The 23,633-nt window shown below is 42.7% G+C and overlaps 1 protein-coding gene across 2 annotated transcripts in view; it reads right to left on the minus strand.

Moving 5' to 3' along the window:
* Nucleotides 1-20,091, minus strand: part of VPS50 (VPS50 subunit of EARP/GARPII complex) — a 125,422-nt gene extending 105,331 nt beyond the window's left edge. For both annotated transcript variants that reach the window (XM_054991497.1, XM_054991496.1), the window contains exons 1-3: nt 19,992-20,091; nt 15,139-15,207; nt 857-979 (exon numbers count right to left, since the gene is read on the minus strand). In XM_054991497.1, coding sequence (XP_054847472.1) covers nt 857-979; nt 15,139-15,207; nt 19,992-20,024 — 225 coding nt within the window. In that variant the 5' untranslated portion in view covers nt 20,025-20,091. The remainder of the gene's footprint in view (nt 1-856; nt 980-15,138; nt 15,208-19,991) is intronic.
* Nucleotides 20,092-23,633: the final 3,542 nt, after the last annotated feature.

The raw sequence follows: 23,633 nt of genomic DNA on the forward strand, positions 1-23,633 counted from the left end.
GGTGGCCTTGGGTAAGCCACTCCTCTCAGCCCCAGCTCCCCAGCTGTCTTGTGAGGATAACAACACTGACTTTGTTCACTGCTCTGTGTGGGCACTAATCTGTCCAGAAGAGTGGTATATAAGCACAGTGCTCTTGTTGTTATTATTATTGGTGTGCCTCTGATATTTTGATAGAGGAAAAAAAGGCAGATCCTGTACAGGGTACTGAAGAACAATGCATTTTCATTGAAAGTAATGTTCCAGTTCAAATAATTAGAAAACTTCAACGTGGTGTAGCACTTAGGGTGCTGGACAGACATTAGGAAGACACAGGTTCAATCCCCACTTGGCCATGAATAGGGTTGTGAGGTCCCTTGAGTCCCCTGGTGGGAGACTGGGAGCCTGGCATTTACCCGGCAGAGGCTTCAGCATCTTTCCTTGCACACGTGCACAGCGAACACATGCTCCCAGCATGCATAATGACATCAATTCCGGGAAGTGACATCATCACATGAGTCAAAGGGCAGCCCAGGAGTGCTCCTGTGCTTGCTAAAGGGCTGAATCACTGCCCCCCCACCCCCCGTGGGACAGATTTGGCCCAAAACGGGCCCATTGCGGGGCACGAGAGCGTGCCACAGCACTAGCCAGGTAAGTGGGGGTGGGGGGAGGAGGTGGGAGCAGGCGATCCCCCACCCCGGGTGGGGGAATGGCAAGCCTAGCCATGAAGCACTCTGGGAGACCTTGGGTCCAGTCAGTCTCCCATCCTAATCTTCCTCATAGGATTGTTATGAGATTGAAACAGAGGAAGGGAGAACTATGCATGTTGCCTCAAGCTCTCTGGAAGAAGGGCAAGATAAAAGTGTAAAATTTTTCTTACCTCCAACTCATACTTAACAACATCAAAGGAATCATTGGAAAAATAGACCTCTTCAATGCTGTTAATTATTTCTTGCTGTGCCTGAGGATCAGTTGGTTGTTCCCGAAGCTCTCTAAGTTCATCCTTAACATAGAATACATCGATATAAAGCGTTACAATGTTTAAAGAACAAGCGACATATCATTCCAAAGAAAATTAACAATGCAAACTATGAGTAGGGCTTAGGTACAATGACAATGAAACATTTCTTACTGTTTTGAATAAAGAATAGTCACTCACAGCATTTTGGGCTGAATTGTCTTTCCTGGGGCAGAATGGCCCGACCTCATTACCTGAATCTTTGCAAGATACCCATAATAAATGTCACCTACCCATACTAACAACAGAGCTGGGACTCTGTTCTGGGCTTTCAACCTTCTAGCACAGACAGGACAGGCTCTGCTGAAGTGGGTTTCCCACACAAAACATTTGTAAAAAGAGCTTCCTCCATACATGGTTACCAAAACCTTCTATTGACCAAGCCCCTTCCCCAAAGCTTTTTCTAAGAAACAATTGCTGTTCTGTGCTGTTCTAGGAGGAAAAAGAGATGTGGCAAGACTGTTTCATCTACTAAGACAGTGGTACTCAATGGCTTGGAAGCCACATGCGATTCTTTGACATGCCACTTGTGGCTTTTCTGAGTATTGTTTCAACACAGTGCCTTCTCCGTGTTTCAGAAAAACGGGCAAGATGGCTGTTGCTTGTGATTGGCTGGTAATTTCCACTTTGAAACAGCTGTCACCAGAAGAATGGGTAAGCTGTGAGCCTCCCTGAGGTTCAGACCTCATATGAGGGATGCAAGTCAATGTGACTCTTTTGGCCAGTGGCAATTGCAAATGTGGTTCTCCACGAGCCGTGGAACAAGTACCGCTGTACTAAGCCAAGGTGAGAGAGACAGTCCTCACTGACTTCCCCTGCAGAACATGGAGCAAAGGCATCCAAACTGCTCCTAACACGATCATTATGTTGACAGGTATGATTGTAGTTCTTATCGGCATAGCAGTATCTAACAATGTAATCCTAAGCAAAGTCATACCCTTCAAAGTCCAATGACTGAAATGATTTTAGAAGGTGTAACTTGTTTTAGGATTGCTCTGTAAGCCTAGCTACAATAAAGGAACATTACAACTTGCCTTTGTTCGTCTAATACGTAAATAAAACAAATTATATAGACAGATCTATTGCTCTTAAATCTTATTTAGCTGCATACTTACCTTGTTACTTAAAAAACAAAATAATAGTTCTACAACACTGCAAATTTAATTATGTGTAATATTAAATAGACTCATGGCTGGAGTAAAAAAAAGATTTGCCTCATTTAATTATCATAGTACATTTGCACAGAACATCTGACTGCTTCAAATGCTATTGCATTCATTTTTCCTGCATGACAGAAGAGATACCAATCCGTAAGAGACTGCAAACTGCAATCACACAATTAGTTTACAATGTCTGTTTCAAAGAGAGCTGGCTGACTATCCCATCCTATCTTGTTTGTGTCCACACTGTTCCCCATCTCCTAATCATGCTCAGGAGCACCCCAGTGATTCGCTCATTCCATGATCCTTCCCATGCTCCTTCAGCACATGCAAATTCTCCATCCCCTATCCTTTTCAGGCCTAACGGTAGTGCAGGGGTAACACCTGCATTTATGATCACACTAACCTTGATTAGCTCAACCTAGAGTTTACAAACCCACCTCTAACCACAGCTGCAAACTTTGGTTTGAAGCTAACTGTGGCTGGTGTTAACACTAGGGCAGAGATCACATTACACCATGGCTAGCTTCAAAAATGGGGAAAGAATTTGCATGAGAAGGAAAACCCCGCAAGACTACAGAGCATTCCTAGTCGCCAAGATCAAAAACAAGAAATCAGCACTGGGCCTTTAGGGAAGTTGCACCAGTATTAAAAACAAAGCTACAGAACTCTGCCCTCTCTTGCTGTTGCTATGACAAGTGGGCATACAGCCATAGCCAATTTTTATAGCCTTTCATATGAAAAGTAAGTCTAATCTTAGCCTACCAGGAATGACTGCATTTATTACAAACACATGTGCCTGTGTTACTGTGAAGGATGGGACTCACATACTAGTAGCCTAACAATGCGTTCTCTTATTCTTCAGAGGCTGTCGCAGATCTATCTATTAGAGATGCCACCTCTAACCTAAACTTAAAATATATTGAACACAAAATATATGTAAGCATTGGCATTGCATAGTGGTTAGAGTGCCAAACCAAGAGCCAGAAAACTCAAGTTCGAATGGAAGCTTACTGGGTGAATTTAGGCCAGTCACACACTCTCAGTCTAACTTACAGTAACTCTTGGATAACTCTAGTGCTCTGGACCCTTTCCAGTCAGGTTTCAGACCAGGGCATGGGACAGAGACAGCACTAGTAGCATTAGTGGATGATCTCTGCCTGAATATAGATGAAGGCCATGTCTCCTTATTGCTTCTTTCTTTCTTTCTTTCTTTCTTTCTTTCTTTCTTTCTTTCTTTCTTTCTTTCTTTCTTTCTTTCTTTCTTTCTTTCTTTCTTTCTTTCTTTCTTTCTTTCTTTCTTTCTTTCTTTCTTTCTTTCTTTCTTTCTTTCAAATTTGTATTCCGCCCTCCCCGCAAGCGGGCTCAGGGCGGATAACAACACATTAAAATACAATTAAAATACAGTTAAAAATTCATATTCATTAAGTTCAAGGTACTAGTTATTACATACAAAGCTCTATTGGATCTATCTGCAGGCTGCAGCCTTTGATACAGTAGACCATGCCATCCTGTTGAGGCGTCTAGAAGTGGGCATCAAAGGATGTGCCCTAGACTGGTTTAAATAGTTTCTCTTGGAGCGGACTCAAAGGGTGGCTGTTGGAGATCAGCTGTCTCCAGAATGGGAACTATTTTGCGGGGTTCTGCAGGGCACAATCTTATCTCTCATGTTATTCAACCTCTATGTAAAAACCTTTAGGAGAACTCATTCACAGCTATGGAGTTGGATGTCATCAATATGCAGATGACATCCAACTCTATATCTCGCTATTCAGGTCCCCACAGGATGCAGTGGAAATCTTAGATCGCTGCCTGACAGACGTGGTGAAATGGTTGAAAAACAACAAACTGAAATTGAACCCAGACAAGACCGAAGTGATGCTTGTTGGGAAAGCACAGATCTTGAAGAACATTGTACTCCCCACTTTCGATGGAGTTCGTCTGACCCTTGCAGACTCAGTTAAGAGCTTAGGGGTTATACTGGATCCAGCGTTATTACTAGAAAAACAAGTTAAGGCAGCAGCAAAAAATGCTTACTACAACCTCACTCTAGCCTGGAAGATGGCTTATCATCTTGACACAGCTGACCTGGCCACTTGGATCCATGTTATGGTAACATCAAGGCCTGACTATTGTAATGCTCTATACATTGGTCTCCCATCTAAGTTAACTAGGAGGCGCCAATCAGTGCAAAATGCTGCAGCTCGACTGTTATCAGAAGCGAGCGGCAGCATGAACATCACTCCCATCCTACAGTCGCTCCATTGGTTACCCATCAGTTTACCATGCTCAGTTCAAGGTACTAGTTATTACATACAAGCTCTTCATGGCTTTGGTCTGGCATACCTATGGGACCGCCTCCCTCCCTATGTACCTCCATGGCAACTTTGCTCATCTGAACAGGGCCTCCTGCAGGTGACAGGCTGCACTCAGGTGAAGTCAGCAGCAGCCCATATACGGGCCCTATCCTGTGGAATGACCTGCCAGAGGAAGTCCTTGCGCAGGGGCCATGCTAATCTTTGGAGGCCCTACCAAAAAGATAAGATCTAAGGTGGTACTGAATGAGGCTGTTTCCTGACCGCTGGGATAGTTTGGCATACTGTATTATTTTAATTAATTTTAGTAACCTATATAAACTGTGATAAGGGACTTAATTGTTTATTAGTCAATGTTTGGTGAACTGTGACGGCCTATGGCTATAGACAGTAAACTCTTTTGACTTTGCCTAAGGAAGTCAGAAGAGGCCCCACTCTCCTGGCTTTTCGTAAATGATACAAAACCAAACTATTTAAAAAGGCTTTTTACTCAAATGGGAGGGCTTTATTGTAGGGAAGGGGTCTCAGATACTTTGCTAATGAGTTAGGGACCATAGACTTCATCACTATATGGCCTTACATATTACTGGCTGCTATAAATATGTATTCCTATGTACCACCAGTGCTCCATGTTGTCTAATGTTAGTCCTAGAATTGATTATGTTCGGCTTCAGTATTTTTTCTACTCTGCATTAGATTCTTGCTAATACTATGTCTTTTAAACTTGTATCTATTTACCCTATGGTATTGTTTATGAAATGTCCTTGATACTGTATTGAAATGTACTTGATACTGATTGTACTAATCTCATACTGTGTAATCCGCCTTGAGTCTCAGTGAGAAAGGCAGACGATAAATGACATAAATTTATTTAGAAAAAAAATATGCCACTTCCTCAAACAAAATGCCACTACTGAAAAAGCCCCATCTCTGGTTGCCACACACCTCACCTCTGAAGGCAGGTGCAGAGAGAGCAGGGCTTGTGAGATAGACATTAACTAGCAGGCTGAATGGGAGGTGGCATTTGTATGTAATTACCAGAAGGCCAACTCTTGCCAGGGGCACAAGCCAAAGAGCTCTTGGCCTGTGGCTTATGCTTGGGAACCATGACAGAAGACTTCCGGGTAACATCATACTGCAACAGGAGCTGGGGACAGGCATCAGACAGACTACTCTCTCTCCTGGTGACTCACCAGGACAGCTGGCTGCTAGGGGTGGGATTCTGTATTGCGTGTCTTGATAAACGTGCAACAGAGGAAGGGGGAAGTGGTGTCAAATAAGAATTCGAGAAAATTGTGAGGAAAATGGAGAAGATAATGTTTTTGCAAGCTGATTTAGGTTTCCATTGGGGACATCTGCAGGTATTAATAAATACATACAAGTTTTTGCTTGAAGTAAAATGAGTCAAGAAATATTTTTTGGCATCCTCCTCTCCACTAGAATCTAAGAGGGTGCTGATTCTAGAATTCTCTCTTTGCCATTGTGAAGAGGCACCTTCTCTCCCATCCTGCGAGCATTAGCACCAAGAAGCTGGAAGAGATGTCAGCAACTACCATAGGACAACACCAGGTTCCCTCTTCTCTCTTTTCTGCTCTTAAGATGGGGAGTAGAAGAATAAGAGCATGGGTCAGTGAAGGGGCAATCCTCCTTGAAAACACAGCTGCAAAGTTGTCCTAAAGCCCAACTAAGTGAACTGTAACTATTCAAGCGGTATTTGCAAATGAAATAGGGGTTCAATCTGACTGCATGGGAGAGATTTCTCTGCACTTTTGGTTCATCTCAACAAGCTAAGACATAAAAAGGGGAACAAATTCATATGGAAAGGGTGATGGTGTGTGTTAATGCACCATTTCTTTTTACACCTCATCTAATTTTCAGAATTAAATAAAGTACTCCTCTGAAACATGTCAGTGCGTGTTCAGAACTCTGGTCAACAGCTTTACTTAAGTGCCACCATGTGGTGTATCTATGCAATTCAGTTATAAATAAAGTCATTTAAGGTCTTTTGTTTCTAACATAAAGCTACCAGTACAGCAACTGCCGCAGATCAATATCTGAACAGCTAAATGGCAGAGACACTTATTTGGGCATTTCTGGTGGAGTAAAATTTCATGCATCAGCGACAACTGGATTTTTAAAAAATTAAAGTCTCCTTCACAAGTGTGAATTAAGGAAGACTTTGAATTTCATCGATCCTAAAAAGCCCTTTCAATTTTTCTTCTCCCTTGTGGAAAAAGAACCTGTGATTCTGTATTTTCACATCATTTTCTGTATACTAAACTTTTTGCATACACTACACACATTGTCAGCCTTCTTTGTGCTTCAATAAATTAATGTTCATTCTGACTACTTTGCAAACAAGGAAGGTATCTTGTTATGCAAGGCATAGATAACTTGGCAACAATGGTATTGTTGTGTCCTCTGCTGTGCTCACACAGAGGTGTGCTACATATTTCCCACAATTTTTTTCCAGATAATTACATCTGCAGACTGCCACACACACAAGAAAGCCACTTGCTCCTTAGCTTTGTAATTACTAGCTTTTTCCTGTTATAGCATATTAGAGCGCTCAAGGCTAAATGACACAAAAATTTAATTATGATTTACAGAATTCCCTCTGGTGTACAGAGCTTCATAAAGATTTATTTAATAGTCCCTGGAGATTGCTCTGATGGGTGCGCAGATGGGTGCGCAGAGAGGTTTACCTATTCTCTTCTCTGTTTGAAGCACAGATACCAGTGTCAAATATACAACATGTACGGCTGATTGGTTTTCAGAAAATTCTTCCTTCAAGAAAGCTCTCCCTATGGACCCTAGTCTGACAAGTAACAATTGTCTAGTAGACAGTGTTGAATGGGCCTGGACAACCTGAATTAAAATCCTGTCATTAAGAGGTATTTGTGTGACCACTGCCAAAGCAGGCATTCAGCCTCCAATCATATCATGAGAGTTAAAAATGGCAAGCAATTCAAAGAGCCCTGGGAAGCAAAGATTTGTGTAGTTGCTGGCAGCACTGTCAGAGATACCCTCTGATGAGTACAACTTAAAATACTGATACTACCCCTGGAAAATAAGTGTATAATAGTTATATTTTCTTCAGTAAGAACTAATAAGATTTTATTTTTTGACAAAAACTTCAGAAGAAAATTGAGACTTGGAAGAGCAGCTGTGAGGGAGCTAAATAAGATCCTTAAAAATAATAACAACAACAATATTCGATTTATATACCACCCTTCAAGACAACTTAGTACCCACTCAGAGCGGTTTACAAAGTATATTATTATTATCCCTGCAACAAACACCTGTGAGGTGGGAGGGGCTGAGAGCTCCAGAGAGCTGTGACTAGCCCAAGGTCACCCAGCTGTCTTCAAGTGGAAGAGTAGAGAATCAAACCCAGCTGTCCAGATTAGAGTCCTGCGCTCTTAACCACTACACCAAACTGGCTCTCTGGGAACCAGAGATAAAGATGTCTCTCTAGGAACCAAGACCAAGGCAATTCAAACTATGGTATTCCCCATTGCCAGAGCTCATTTCGAGGAGGAACGCACAGGAACGCAGTTCTGGTAGTGTAAAGAGTGGGCAAACCCTCTGGGCCTGGTTCTGGTGCTGATAACAGCCACACAGTACCCCAGAAGCTCTCCCAGAGTAGTATGCCCCGCCTGTTTATACCAGACTCACAGGTTTCAGGGTTCTTAGCTGGAAGCCCTTGTGCACAGCAAGCAGACACTCAAGACACAGGAAGGATAATTATTTATTAGCTCAAGAGAACAGTCAAATTAACCATACTCACTCTTGAGGCAAAGCAATGGCAATAAAAAAAAGAGCTTGACCTAATCTGAGCTAAAAACAAAGCCCACTAGACAAATAGGTACCCAACCTGCACGCTCCTGTGATTCAGCCTCTTCCTCCTTTCTTTTCGATCCACCCCGCCTTTTCTTAAGCCTGGGGGAGGAGCCGCCTAATCAAGGACAACCACCAGGTGCACTTAATTAGCCACTTATCCACTGTTCTAGACATCCCCCCCAATTCTCCAACAGGGTTGTTAGAGCATGGTGGAGAATTCAAACCAATTAGGCAAGATAGCCTCCAAACATATAACTGCAGCATACAAGTGAGCAGACAACATAGGTTATCAATACAAAGGTCAGCAAATTAAAATACACAATTAAAATATGGCAGGAATACAAATGATTACAAACTGCAAATTACAAATAACTGGATTGTTCAGGATGGATACATGCAATCATATTACAGCTTCACTCAATATCATCATAACCTCTCAACTGGGCATAAGCTAGGACATTATCATTCCCCTTAATGCAATAACATCAAAGGAGAAGTTCTGAAGGCTTAAAGCCCACCTCATGACTCTGGGGTTTGTCTTCTTCATCCTATGAATAAATATAAGAGGATTGTAATCTACTTCAAGATGGAAATGAGTCCCCTTTAAGTATGTTTCAAGTTTATTTATTCCCCAAATCAAAGCTAATGCTTTTATTTCATACAAATTATACCTCTTCTCTCTAGGCCAAAGTTTACGACTGAGGCACACTATTGGACAGAGACGATTATCTAGGCCTTCCTGAAACAACAACACCTTTATCCCACATTTTGAAGCATTTATTCTCACCACAAAGGGTTTAATGCAATTAGATGGTTTCAACTCAGGGGAACGTGCTAGATGTTGCTTAGTGTGAGGCGGCAGAATGCCCTTAACAGGCTCTTGGGTGTTATAATTATTGTCCTCACAGAAAAAAAGTTCCCTTTTACTTTCTGCAGCAGTTTGAGTTTCCTCCCCCCCCTCCCCCTCGCTTCCACAACCGAAGCTGGGGTGGTGGACATTCCTGAGGTGGGGGCTGCTTGACTCTCCGCTTGCCGGCTGCTGATTCCAGGTTGCTCTACAGCAATCTCTTGCAACGTCTTTGCCTTGCTTCTGGTAATAACTGGAAACTTTAACAGCTGTTTGCAAAAACTTAGTTCTTTTTCTTGCTATTGGAAACTGCTGGTGGCAATTTTGTTCTTTAATTTCTGCCAATTCCTTCTCCACCTGGCAGTCAACATGCTTCTGACTCAGGTCCACTGGGGCACTTCCCCTACGACCCAGCATCCTAACAGTTCTCATATTAATCCTCTCTCTCCCTTCTCGTGAGGCAACTTGGGGCAGGCTCTGGTCCCTTCTAGACTGACGAACTTGGGCTGGCCACTTCCCTTTCAAAGACACACATCTACTCACGAGTTGAGGCTGGAGTATCTCTCCAGAAGAAGCAACAGAATCAGGAGTACCTGCTTCTTCTCTTTGTTGTTGTAAATCCCAATCTTCTTCAGGTACATAGTCCCGTGAATGTGCAGTTGTTTGAATTCCACTAGAAATAAAATGCATTCTAGGCTGCCACAGTCCCGACTTAAGCTGCAAATCAGGACATTGGGAGCGCACATGTCCTGACCGACCACAACCAAAACACACAGTTTCTTTCTGTCTTGGCTTCTGCCCTTCCCCACACTTTGGCTCCCTCCTTCCTACTTCAGACACAGGCAAAGGTCGGGGCGTCAGTGTTGGAGGAGTAGGGGCCACTTGCTTGGAAATTGAATGCCAGCACTCCACAGAAACCTGACTGGCAGCTACAATTTCGTCCAGTAGCTGAGCCAACTCTGTCACAGTCCTTGGTCTCTGAGCTCTAGCAAGCATAGCATATTCTGCTGGAACAACTTTATACATCTGCTCCTTCAGCATCAGGTCAAACAACCCATCAAAAGTGTGGACATTAGCAGACTCTACCCACTTAACAGCCATCCTCTGCAATCGACTTGCAAACAGGCCATACGTCTCTCCATGCTGGGGAGTAACATTCCTGAAGTCTTTCCGCAGCTGTTCACTGGACCTGCCGAAATGCTGTAAGGCCAAGGTCCTAAAGTAACAATAGTCTCTAGACTGTTGGACTGTTAAGCCCGCCATCAATTCCAATATTTCTCCATGCAAGGAACGTCTAAGGACTCCCATGTATTGGTCCTCAGACAAGCCCACATCTTGAGCTACTGCCTCAAAGTGATGAAAAAAAGCACTAATATCTTCCCCTTTCTGATATTCTGGGAATCTCATACGTGCCCAACAGTTCTGCTGTCCTGCAGTGACTTGAGTCTGAAGCAGTGCCATTTGTTGGGCATTCTGTGCCAACACCTGAGTCATCAGGGCACAAAGCTGCTGCTGCGCTGAGTCCTGCCCATTCCCTGGAGCTCTAGCCTGATCTTGTCCCCTCAGGGTCTCACCTGCTGACACTCTGCCTTGGGCTGTTCCATGCAGGCTGGAGAACGGCTGAGTACTTCCAGATGTCCGGCTGCCCTCTTGAGCCGTTGAAAAGTGTCTAAGCGGGGAGCATTCCAGCATCCCTCCAGTTCTTGTCGTTTGATCCTGCCACAAGGGATCTCTTCCCAAACGTAAAACTTCTCCATTATAAACACTTACTGAAGCCAGTAAACTGTAATCCACAGGAGCACCTCCTTCTGCTCCGACAATATTCTCAGGAAGCAAGTCAGTTCTAAGACTTTTCTCTCCAGACGAGGGCTGGTCTCCAGTTTCCGCTTCCAACGAGGACTCGGCCCGGTCAAGGTCTCTGTCCTGACTCATCTTATCTAACCAAAATAACAAACCTGCCAATTGCTATGCAGCAACTATAGTCTTGGAAAGAGTACTGCTGCTGTGCCACACCTTGTCCAGCTTCCCTTTTTCGCTGCCACCATGTAAAGAGTGGGCAAACCCTCTGGGCCTGGTTCTGGTGCTGATAACAGCCACACAGTACCCCAGAAGCTCTCCCAGAGTAGTATGCCCCGCCTGTTTATACCAGACTCACAGGTTTCAGGGTTCTTAGCTGGAAGCCCTTGTGCACAGCAAGCAGACACTCAAGACACAGGAAGGATAATTATTTATTAGCTCAAGAGAACAGTCAAATTAACCATACTCACTCTTGAGGCAAAGCAATGGCAATAAAAAAAAGAGCTTGACCTAATCTGAGCTAAAAACAAAGCCCACTAGACAAATAGGTACCCAACCTGCACGCTCCTGTGATTCAGCCTCTTCCTCCTTTCTTTTCGATCCACCCCGCCTTTTCTTAAGCCTGGGGGAGGAGCCGCCTAATCAAGGACAACCACCAGGTGCACTTAATTAGCCACTTATCCACTGTTCTAGACAGGTAGTTCTCCAAAGAGGTCACATGTCAGGTGGCTACGCCCACCTGATTTGCGGCCATTTTGTGGCCATTGCGGCCTGGCTTGGGGCTGAAACAGCCAGGAGCGGGGCTGAAACAGCCAGGATTGATCCCCAAATGGCCCTGATCAGGCCTCTGATGGGTGGTGGATCATTATCCCGCTCAGCAGCAACCCAATCCTGACCATTTGGGGCCCCTTTTCGGCCATTTTCAGCCCCTTTTTGCCATTTTGGGCCCAATTTCGGCCCTGAATGGCCAAGATTGGGTCCAAAACAGCCAGGATAGGTGATTTCAGGGGGTGTGGCATATGCAAACCACTTATGCTAATGGCACACTTCCGGCGATGGCAAAGGGTGTGGCATATGCTAATAAGTTATGCTAATGAGTTATGCTAATGAGTTCCTGCAGCTCTTTTTCTACGAAATAGCCCCTGCCCATTACTATGTATGGATATGAAAATTTGACAGTGAAGAAAATTGACAGGAGGAAAATTGATTCATTTGAAATGTGGTACTGAAGGAGAGTTTTGTAGATACCATGGACAGCCAAAAAGACAAATAAGTGGGCACTCGATCAAATCAAGCCTGAATTCTCCCTAGAAGCTAAAATGACAAAACTAAAGCTATCGTACTTTGGTCACATAATGAGAAGACAAGATTCTCTGGAAAAGTCAATCATGCTAGGAAAAGTGGAAGGCAGTGGGAAAAGAGGAAGACCTAAAATGAGATGGCTTGGCTCAATAAAAGAAGCCACATCTTCCAGTTTGTAGGATCTGAGCAAGTCTGTTAATGATAGGACATTTTGGAGGTCTTTCATTCATAGGGGCGCCATAGGTTGGAGGTGACTTGATAGCACATAAGCACACATAGTTAGCAGTCTGAATGCAGGAAAACATTTATAGACAAGAACACATGTCATAAGGACATTATCTGGGTGCATAAGCAATGTCTACATATTCAGCCCATGAAGAGGACAGTATCAGGAAAAGCCCTAAAAGTTATCTGGAGAAAACAAAAAACCACAAATAATCGTACCCCATAAGTCTGTAAAAAACAGATAGAGAACATGCCTAATATACATATCAACTCTTCATTATAAGCCTCCCAAAAGAAATGGCTGGGGAAGAAGAACAATTGATTTTCTGAGAGACAGAAGCAAAAAGACTGTTGTGAGCTGCCTCGGGCACCTTGAGGGTACAGGATCCCCCTCTCATTCTGGGGATCTCATATGATTTGTCAGTAAAGCAAATACCACTAAAATGGGGCTTGTTTCTGAGTACACTACCTTATGATTGTTCCCTTCAGCATCAACATCAACTTTGAGTCACCCAGACTACTAAGACACTATTGTCAGGGCTAGGAAGAATTTTTCCAGCTAAAGCATTTGTTTGGATCTCTTGGATAACTCGATGAAAACACATATTTAAACAATAACTATAAGAGTCAGCAATGAATAAAATCACTTTATGTGTTCCTTCTAGGAGTTAATAAAATTACTGTGTCTGTACTTTGTCAGAATACATACTTCTTTTCCATAATGTTCTATATTTTCTGGTAAGGCTTATTCAGGCACTTGTGTTGTTTATACACTTATCCCCAAATAATACTTTTGAAGAGGATTTACTTCATTTCCTGCCATGATATAATAATCTTGCAACTCATGACATTAATGTGTTGCCATGGAAATATATATATCAATCTCAATTGCATCAGTATGCCAAAACATAATCGAGAAACCATCTGTATTACTTTATAGTTAATGTGGATAACATAGTCATTATACAGCGTTCCAATTAATAACATGAAAGATCAAGTCACAGAGACAAGCTAAATTCTGAATAATCTGACAAATGCATGTTGATTCCAGGACTAGGAAGAAAAGAGATATCCTTTTCAAAATGATCAGGGGAGCACACATTTGTTAGAAAGGGTACTCAGTCAAGCCCTTGGTTCCTCTAGCCCACTGCTCATTAAGAGCTGTAGAAGCTCTACAAGACCAAAGACCTCCTTTGCAGCTGTGCTCTTAGAGACTAATTTGATACCCTACACCTCTTCTTGCTACGTATCCAGCAAGAGCACTGTCCCATATATATGAATACACGTATCAGCAGAGGCAAAGAATCCATGTATACAATCCCTCATGCATCCAATGTGCACACATGCATTTGTTTGTGTGTGTTCAGATACACAAAGCTAACACACACAGCTTTAGAAGGAAGTGAACGGAAAAAAGAAGAAAAGAAGATATGTTCCTCCTGCCCTATTCAAGCAAAAGCAGAACTGAAAATGAGAAGAAACATTTCTTCCTGTTCTCTTCCAGCCCCCTTAAACTCCCCCCTTTGAGTGAATAGCTCAGGGAAGCACTGGCCATCAAAGGAGGTTCATTCATTCAGTAAATGTATAGTTTCTTTCATGGCAAGGTTCAAAACAGCCCACGATCAAAAAACCAATAAATAACCTCAGCTGAAACAACATCCTTTAACACAACCATTTAGCCATCAACAATTCCCACTACAAATAGTCCAGTTATAAACCATGAAGCTTTACAACAGCACCAGAGGCCTTAACAGCAGCAGCAAAAAACCTCCCAGTTCCTCTGAATGTCTCCTGAACATGCACCTTCTCCTCAAACACAGTTTTTTAAAAAATCTATTCAGGGTTCCCAACCGAAGGCTGAGGCAGGGTGTTATAACTACCACAGTTCTAAAAGGCAGTGATTGCTTTAAAAAAAATTGCTGTTTTAAGCTACTGGGAAAATTTCTTCTCACCAGCTTGCATGATACAAAAGTGATGGAGTCAAATTAACCTAGGCAATGGGAGAATATAAACAAAGGCAGAAGTAAAGGAGAAGGGAAGGACAGAGGGCACGTACTTCTGTTTGCAGCTACACAAAGGTCTTCTTATTGCCTGGCAACCACACAGACATGGCTGCAAAGTATACAGCTGCCAGAATAACGCTTAACTATACAATGGTGGAGCTCTGGAAGCAACATCCCTAATACTTGCAACAGCCAGCCAGCTTCCATAGGCCAGATTTAACCCATAAGCCACCTTCTGCCAATTTCTAATGCCACAGATTGACCAAATGCTTTTGAGAAGCAACGTTCACCAGTGCAAAATACACTGAAAACAGGCAGCCTCCCACCAGCTTAGCAGGACATGGAGAGAGCGTGAACCCTTTCCCACCAGTTGACTTGATGCAGCCTCCAACTGGCCCATTCCCCTTTCAGACTCCAGCCAGCCATTCCGCATCTAGCGAGAGTAAGGCCCTTTCCTCTAGCCTATCTGGTGCACTTCCCAACCACTCTGCAGGAGAGGGAAGAGGAAGCGTGACCACTTTCATCAGTTTACTTCCACACATTCATCTTACATGTTTCTTTGTTAGTCACTTTTCTTTTGGGAAAGACTGTCTATAAATATAGTTAAGTGAATAAATAAATAAATAAATAAGGAAATGTTCATTAACTATACCTTGCTTGGTATTCTGAAGTTCTCAAGTGGGCTCAAATCATGAATATCTCCCTGAGGACTTCTGAGACCCTTGAGGAGGAGAAAAAAATAGCTTAAGTAACAAATTATTAGTATAAAAAACATGTTTATGCTGCCTTTCCATACAAATAGGGTCCCCAGGGCAGCAAACATCAAAACATTAAAACAATGTAATATTTTAAAACATTTAAAATAAAGCATATAGTCAAAAATAGAATAAAAACAAACATACATGCAGCATTTTGCTCCCTTTATGTGACCTGACTGACAAGCCACTCTGCTTCTCATTTGTCTTGAAAACCCTTTGCTGGGGTCACCATAACTGAGGGCGCATATACACACACGTGACCTGTATGTCACTGCCTCCCTGACTCCCTTGGTGTTTCGCTGCCACCAAAGGATCTTGCTTTAGTTCTCTCAGTCTGACTTGCAGTATAGGAAGGCTTTTTTGTATTTGACAGAATGGTTAATGCATAGGGTTGCCAGGTCCCTATACCCTCCTGCCAGGGGACCTGGCACTTACTCATGCCGGCAGATAATGATAAAATAGACGTTTTACTTAAACAGAGTTTATTTAGAAGGACATATGTATAAAGGTTTCAGAGTAGTTCATAAGCTCATTGGTTTCAAGATCCTCAAATGTTTCTAAATGTACTCAATCACAAAGATTTATTTTTCTCCTGTTGCCACTTAGGCTAATAATATACACAAAGAAAAGACCACACAGACTTGCCTCAGATTACAGCTCTTCCCTCCTTCTCCCTCTTTCCCCAACACTAGAACATTCTCCCTCAGAAGAACTCTGACTGAACTACAGTCTAGTCCCTACAGAACAACTCTGACTAAACTCAGCTCTCTAACATACAGCTACTGTCCAATCACAGCATGCTTCACTCACCTATCCAGCCCCCCTCCTCCTTACTCTAGAGGTCTGCACTGTTAACTATGGTAAACCTACATTCAAAAACCCACCTTAATTAGCAGAAATAAAGCACACAAATTATTTACATGGCAAAACATTACAATGCATAACACCAAAACCAGGCAGGAAGGCCAATAACAGTTACGGGAGTATGCCAAACTAAACAAAAAGAAATCTTCACTGTCTGGCAGAAGAATACAATAGGGGAAGACAGACAAATCACCCTGGGCAGGAGTTCAAAGTTTGGGCGCTACAACCAAGAAGGCCCTTTCTTGAGCTGCTGCTCATGCACCCTCAGATGGCAGGGCCTCCAAAGATAACCATAGTGGACAGGTAAGTTCATAAGAGAGAAGGTGACCCTTAAGATATTCTGTCCCCTACCAATGTTTGGCTCTAAAGGTCAATACCAGCACCATAACCAGGCCTGGAACCAGATCAGAATGAATCCAATCAATCAGCTCCATTCAGGAATCCCTGAAATTCTGTGTATTCTACAGTTAAATATCCCATTAAACTTCTATTAAAGAAACAGAAAACTTCCCCCAGGCAATCCTACCTCCAACAGAAGAGCCAAAGAGCCACTTAAGCAGAGGAAATATTATTAGCCTGAAAGAACTTCCACCAGCCTAAAGTGAAATAGGATGAAGAGGAAAGTGCCCTCAAGTCATAGCTGACTTATGGCAACCCCCTGGCAGGGTTTTCATGGCAACAGACTAACAGAGGTGGTTTGCCATTGCCTATCTCTGCAATCCTGGTCTCCGTTGGATGTCTCCCATCCAATTACTAACCAAGGCAGACCCTGCTTATCTTCTGAGATCTGATGAGATCAGGCTCACTTGGGCTATCTAGGTTACCCCACTACATGACAGCTCCTACCTCTATGTAAATTCTACTCAATAGTTAAATTAAAACATAATGTGCCATATAGTATTAATCTGATAATGGTAAAGCTTCAACGGTTAAATGCTTCCTACAGAGCACCAGTCTATCCCAATATGGAAGTGATGAACCATGTATAATGTTGCCCTGGGGCTATATATTTCATTTGAGTGCAGATCTAACTTTAAAAGCAACACTAATAGCACAATTGTAAATATGTCCATTTAGAAATAAATACCAGTAAGCAATAGGGCTAATTCCCAGGTAAGTGTACACAGGATTGCACTGTAAGTCATATAATTATATAATACTTAATGGCATACTATGCAATATCTCAGACAGTGTCTTTAGAAATGTTAAAATATGGTATTTTGTAGTCTGAGCCAATGATGTGTTGAGGTCATACTTGGTTGCAATTGAGTGCCAGTGTAGTGCAGTTAACGTACTAAATAAATAAAATGGACTCAAGATTCAACAGGAATTTTTTTCACTCTTCTCCCAGCACAGAGGTATCCCTGCTAAAATATACAGGAATTGCTATCCCTTTAGAGCATATGTTCCTAAACTTTGTCATAGCAAACATCACACAATTTATGGAACAAACAGACTCCCCAGTTGCAAATATTTTGTAATCTGCCCTGAGTCTCTCAATATGAAAGGAAGGCTATAAATGAAGTAAATATATACATAAATAAAAGTACGGAAGAACAATGCTAAAGCAGCTGGCAGAGTTTAGGTAGGGGTTAAGCCTAAGGAGAAAATAAAAAGACAGGTGGACACACTTTCTCTGACAGGGAAAAAAGCTCACTGTATCTGCTTTTTCTCTAGCTAACCTCTGGGGCCAGGGAGATCTCTGGATTGTAAGGCTCAGAACACGCCCTCGCTATTAGGCCGCTTCTCAGAAAAGCAGGATATATCATCTAAGCACTGATGAGAGGTATTTGACACCATCATCTTGCAGTGTGTAATGAGCTATGACTGCTGCTAGGAAGAGCCAGCAGACTCTCCAACTGCCAGGAGAAGCCCAACCCCCTAGGAACAAGAACATCCAGTACTACTTGGCCAGGTAAGCACACTTCTGGGGGAGGGCTATTGCAAAACCTTTGAAAAGCAACAGCTGAAGCAGCAGCAGCAGCATCCAAGAACTAAAGACAGGATATTCTCTATAGCATCATTCTTCCCTTTTTCAGTAGTCCCCACAGCCTTGTTATTTTCAAATTTCATTATATTCACTGTATCTCAATTTTCTCTTATTGTGAGCTGCTATGGAGCTTCCTGGCCAAGCAAAAATACAACATATAAATACTTTGAATAAATATATTTTTCTTCTATGTACCCACACCAATACCACAGTAAGGCCATTTTATTTGCCAGGGCTTTTAATGGTGTATAAATTGCAAGTATCTTTGGGGGGAGGGGGTTGATTTTGCTTTTGTTGGCTTTCAATTCTTTAAATTATATTTATATACCATTTATCTCCTTTAACTCAATGTAGTGCTAATATATATTATGATTAACCAGAAGACAATCAGTCCCTCTCTCTCTTCTCCCAGTAAGCTTATCTACTTCATTCAGTCCTTCCTTGTCCATATGTAAGTAATGCATAGCAAGGTCCTCTCTGTGCATAAGCCTTGCTGGAGTGAAAGTTGGTTTTTTTAGGTGCCATTGGACTCGAATCTTGTTCTTCAAAAGACAAATGGAGCTCAAGAAATATTTCCTACCTAACCTGCCCATTCACTGGAACTGATGAAAACTTCTTTCCATCCCCAGAGCAGTAATCCCAGCATTACTTTATCTTATGACATAAATACACACACACAAATTCCTGCTATTTTTCTCTGCCTCATACCTAAAGAAGCAGGTTCTTGCCTACAAAAGTTCATGCCTTTTAAAATAGACCCTTTTAAAAATACCCAATTCTCTCTTTTATTGTTATGTATTATTATGCCTGCCCTTCTACAATCAACCCCCACCCCTCATTCAGGGCACACATAAGTGAACAGACCAGCCATCTGCAGTGGTGAATCAACAGGGGCAGCACAGGACAAAGCACAACCCCACAACCACCAGACACACACACACACACACACACTTGTGCACTTCCTGGTGGCTGTACTCCAGCTCGCTTAGTGGGAGCGAAGCCCCCCATACCACTGACAGCCACATGGGCTTCTAACTGGGCTAGAGAAGAACTGGTTCTCCAGCATGGTATAATGTCATTCAGTTTACCCTCCAAGGGAGCCAGTTTCTCCTGTGGAAATGATCCTGTCATCTAGAGATAGTTGTAATTCCAGAAGACATCTTGAAAATAGTTTACATGGGTATGAATGGAACCTCAGTTATTGCTAGGGTTTCCACTCTCCAGATATGGCCTTGAGATCTCCCAGAATTACAGCTGATCTCCAGATGACAGAGATCAGTTCCCCTGGAGAAATGGCTCCTTTGGAGTTTAGACAGTATGGCATTATAACATGATAAAATCCTTCCCTCTTAAACCCTACCCTCTCTAGGCTCCATCCTCAAAATCTCCAAGAATTTCATAACCCAGAGCTGGCAACCCTATCTCCAGTTCACCTTGCCGGATCTGAGGTGTGTGGGGGAGAAAAACCACCTGCAGAGGAGCTTCCAAGTTTACAGCTCTATGTTAAATAAGAACAATTATAACATTTTACAGTACTCTGTTAACTAAACTTTACTGGGAGCGGAGGAGAAACTAGCAAAATGTATTATATCTGGCAGTTACAAAAGCAGAGGAGGAGCCAGAGGATTACAAAGTTGTTACAATACTGTACAGGGGGAAAGGAATTAGAAATAAACAACGTGCCTGACACCCACACAGACCCAACAACACAATACCAGCAGAGGCCCTCACTACATTCAAGCGCTACTGGGAACCTCTTCGGCCTGCTCCCTCAACCGTAACACGTCCGCTAGTATTCCCCCGCCTCCTTGCACTGCGTGCATCACACCTTTCTGCAAGGGCTGTTTCAGCTGGCCACTTTATTACCATTTGCGCTTCTCTCCTAAGCAATACCTGTCGGGTCATAAGCGACTTGATCTTCTGCATGGCAACGCCAAGTGGTGCAGCTCACCAGCCTCTATCTCCTCTCGAACTCGGCTCTCTCTGGCACAGGGAAGCCATTTTGCCAATCACGTGACATGCCATTCGCTTAAGGCCTAGAGCCTTATGGGACTTGTAGTGCAGAATGGGCACACGCTCGCCTCACTTTACCGCAAATGAACTACAATTCCCACCAGGATCATAGAGCCATTTCCTCCCCCTGCGGAGATTGCCAGGAGGGAGGGAAGGAAATCAAAAAGGAGGTAATAGAAAAGAGGCTTACTAGAGCGGCCACACCAAGCCGAGCTGCTGGATAAAGTGCATTCAGCGTCAAAAGCGAACCAGGATAAATGTTTGTTCCCTATTCTTGTCTCTACGTGCAGTCTCTTCTGCGAAACCATTTGTTTCTTTAAACGTTAATTTATGTGATCCTGTAAACGGATTACAAAGTATGATCACATCATTGAAACTTGACAGCTCAAAGCAGTTTATAATTTTTAAAAATTAAAAAAAAATTACCAATAAAATACACAAAGACAGTGAAAAACTATCAGGGCTTTCGACAGAAACGAAAAACAAGTGCAGAATGGATCAAAATCCAGCTTCTGTGACAAACAAAAAAAAAACCCTCCTCTCCCACCACTGTAACTAATCAAAAGCACTGTAGCACCTGAGAATCTTCTTTTCCCCCTCAAGAAGAAGTAGGTAAACCTTCCCGCCCTGCCCCCCATAGATTCCCTTCGGTTTTTTAACATTCAAAACACCCTGAATCAAGGGCAATAGTCTTGCAGTGTCAACCTAAGCAATCTACTCAGAATCCTACTCACATTTGTTAATGGGGCTTATTCCCAGGAAAGAGTTCTTCGAATTGCACTGTTGGCCTTGGATCTTTAGCGTATATTGCTTGCTGCTGTGAATGTGTATCCACAGATATTCATTGTATTCCAATTTAGAATGTCCCTTTAAGTTCTTCTTTCAAATAGGCAGCATTTGCCATTATAATAAAAGATTATTATTCCCAGCTAAGGTGGAGACATGGATCTCAATTAGGGTTACTGTCTTTCAGAGGTGAGGCCTGGGGATCACCTGGAATTACAATTCATCTCCAGACTACAGATACCAGCTCTCAGAGAGAAAATGACTGCTTTGGAGTGTAAACTCTATGGCATTATTCTACTCTGCTGAGGCCCCTCCCCAGGCTCCACCCCCCCCCTCAAAATCTCCAGCAATTCCCTGCCCTGGAGTCGGCAACTCTATTCCTTGATTCCATTTGCACACTGTCCTTTCCTTTATGAGGGCAGTCTTCTGCTGCTGAGTGAGTGTAACTCAGGCTCTAGGGCACTTTAATGAGTGGGAAAGCACCTAGTGTCAAAGGATAGTTTCAGTAGCTGTGTTGGTCTACAGTAAAACAGCAGGGTTTGTGTCCTATGGCACCTTAGAGACCAATAAGATTTTCAGGGCATAAGCTTTCGAGAGTCGAGGCTTCCTTCTTCATATACAAATCAGAAAAAGGGAGCTTTGACTCATGAAAGTTTATACTCTTGATCTTGGTCTAAGTTGCCTCTAGACTCAAACCATGTAGTGCCTGCCAAGGGAATGCACTGCGTAGTGGAGTCCCTCCTGCCCAATGGACAAAGAGGGGCAGAAGCAGAAACAAGGATTAGGATCCAAGTTTGAGCCTCACCAAATAGTCAGATATGGCAAATCTCAACTGATTGCCATCCAATCAGGAATAAAATGGACTTGCTTGGTTTGTTGCTTTCAAGAGAGTTGCCGGGGGGGGGGGGGGAATGGCAGAGGAGAGGCTCCTCTTCAACCATTGATTAAGTCATTTTATGTTGGGTTGGGTTCCTCCTCATAATTGCGAGATGCAGTCCTTTCGTTTGGGTTCTGATTTAAGAATTTCATCCCTAGGTACCAGAACAAGAAAAAAAAATGGTCAGGCCTTTTTATTTTCTAGAAAAGCGAGGAGTAAACCTGTAAGCCATTGTTTTTTGTTTGTTTGGTTGGTTTTTTAGCTTGACAATTTAGGTGAAGGGACCAGATTTGAGCTAAACTATCTCATGTGCTATGCTTGTTCTGTTTCCTGCTCAAGGCTTGTATGGGGTGGGCCACCTCACTTGTCTTGTACTTGGTGGTTTCCCATGTCATATCACATGTTCTGGATTACAAAGGTTGAATCTGGAGTCCCCATCCATTGTGACTGTCAGACTTCAGTCCCAGGTTCTCCTCACTTACTACAAGGATGGTGCCCAATTTGGAGTGGAACAATAGAAATGAGGAATGCACTGAAAACTGTGCAGATAAACTGACCCTCTACCCACCATGTCTCTGAGTTCACCATTCTCTGGACTCACCCCAAACAGCTGTGGCTCCACCCCTGCCCAAATCCCACTGACATCTGCTCTGGCCTCCTAAACTCCACTACGGTAACAGAATTTTTCATTTCAGGTAGAGCTGGCAGACCTACTTATCAATCACAGCTTCATTAGGGGAGAAGGAAAAATATCAGAAGTATGTAGCATTCCCAAATTTCCCAGTGATTTCATAACTAAAGTGAGACTTAATCTGAATTTCAAAAACTGAAATTAAACCATTTACCCACAGAACCATGCTGTCTTGGAGCCCGGTCCTATTCTTCTCCACCAGTTCAGGAAAGTGTACATATTTGTATTTGCTCTCGACTTGTTCTCTCCGTCTCTCTCACTCTGGATTATTGACGCTCGTGTACTGGAGCAGGAAGTGCATGTATAATTCTGGTGAGCCAAGGCAACCAACTATATTGGAAACAACCACAAGGAAGTGACCACACTGTGGGTTGGATCCTGCATCCTTCTTCATACGATCTTGTCCAACTCCATCCATTACTAGAGTCACCATCCCACATAGCTTTTGTCCAAGCAGGTCCCATGATCCCCAGCATAGCCTATTGTGGCTATTCAAGGGGACCTCTCCTGCCTTTTACAGCTGCTGAAAAGCTGATTGGGTTCGGTGGTCCTTAATCGCTGTCTTACCAAATTCAAACTGTCTTTGATAGTGGAAAGGAGGTAATTATGCCATGCACAGTCTAACAATAGAAATATGTAAAACATGTCTAGCAGCACCTTAAAGATTAACAAAATTAAGATAAAACAATCAGAGCTCACTTCATCAGATGTTCTGAATTCATCTGACGGAGTAAGCATTAACTCATAAAAGCTTATTCTGGAATAAATTTTGTTAGTCTTCAAAAAGCCACTAGATTTCTGTTTTATTTTGCTGTGCCTGCTACAAACTAGCATATCTACCACCTGGAACAGAAACTTGGTTTAGGGAAGCATTGCTTTTATATTAGTTCTTCCATGTTTTTTCTTTCTTTTGGCTAAGAACCAATTTTATTTTTTTATATTATGGGGAATAATAATATTGGACCCTTTGAAAATGATCAAAATGATCTAACCAAACATTTCCCTTTCTAACTAATGCTTGTGTAGAAGGGTTTAGTGTGTCAACGTTATTCTTCTGTGCAGTTGTTTCCCTGTATGCTGTATTAAGGCGTACATAACCTGCACATGCTCTAGGCTCATTTATTTTTTATCAGTGCTGAGTGATTCATACTGTATGCCCCATTTATCA

The sequence above is a fragment of the Eublepharis macularius genome, chromosome 11 (genome assembly GCF_028583425.1).
Source record: "Eublepharis macularius isolate TG4126 chromosome 11, MPM_Emac_v1.0, whole genome shotgun sequence".
Taxonomy (NCBI): Eukaryota; Metazoa; Chordata; class Lepidosauria; order Squamata; family Eublepharidae; genus Eublepharis; species Eublepharis macularius.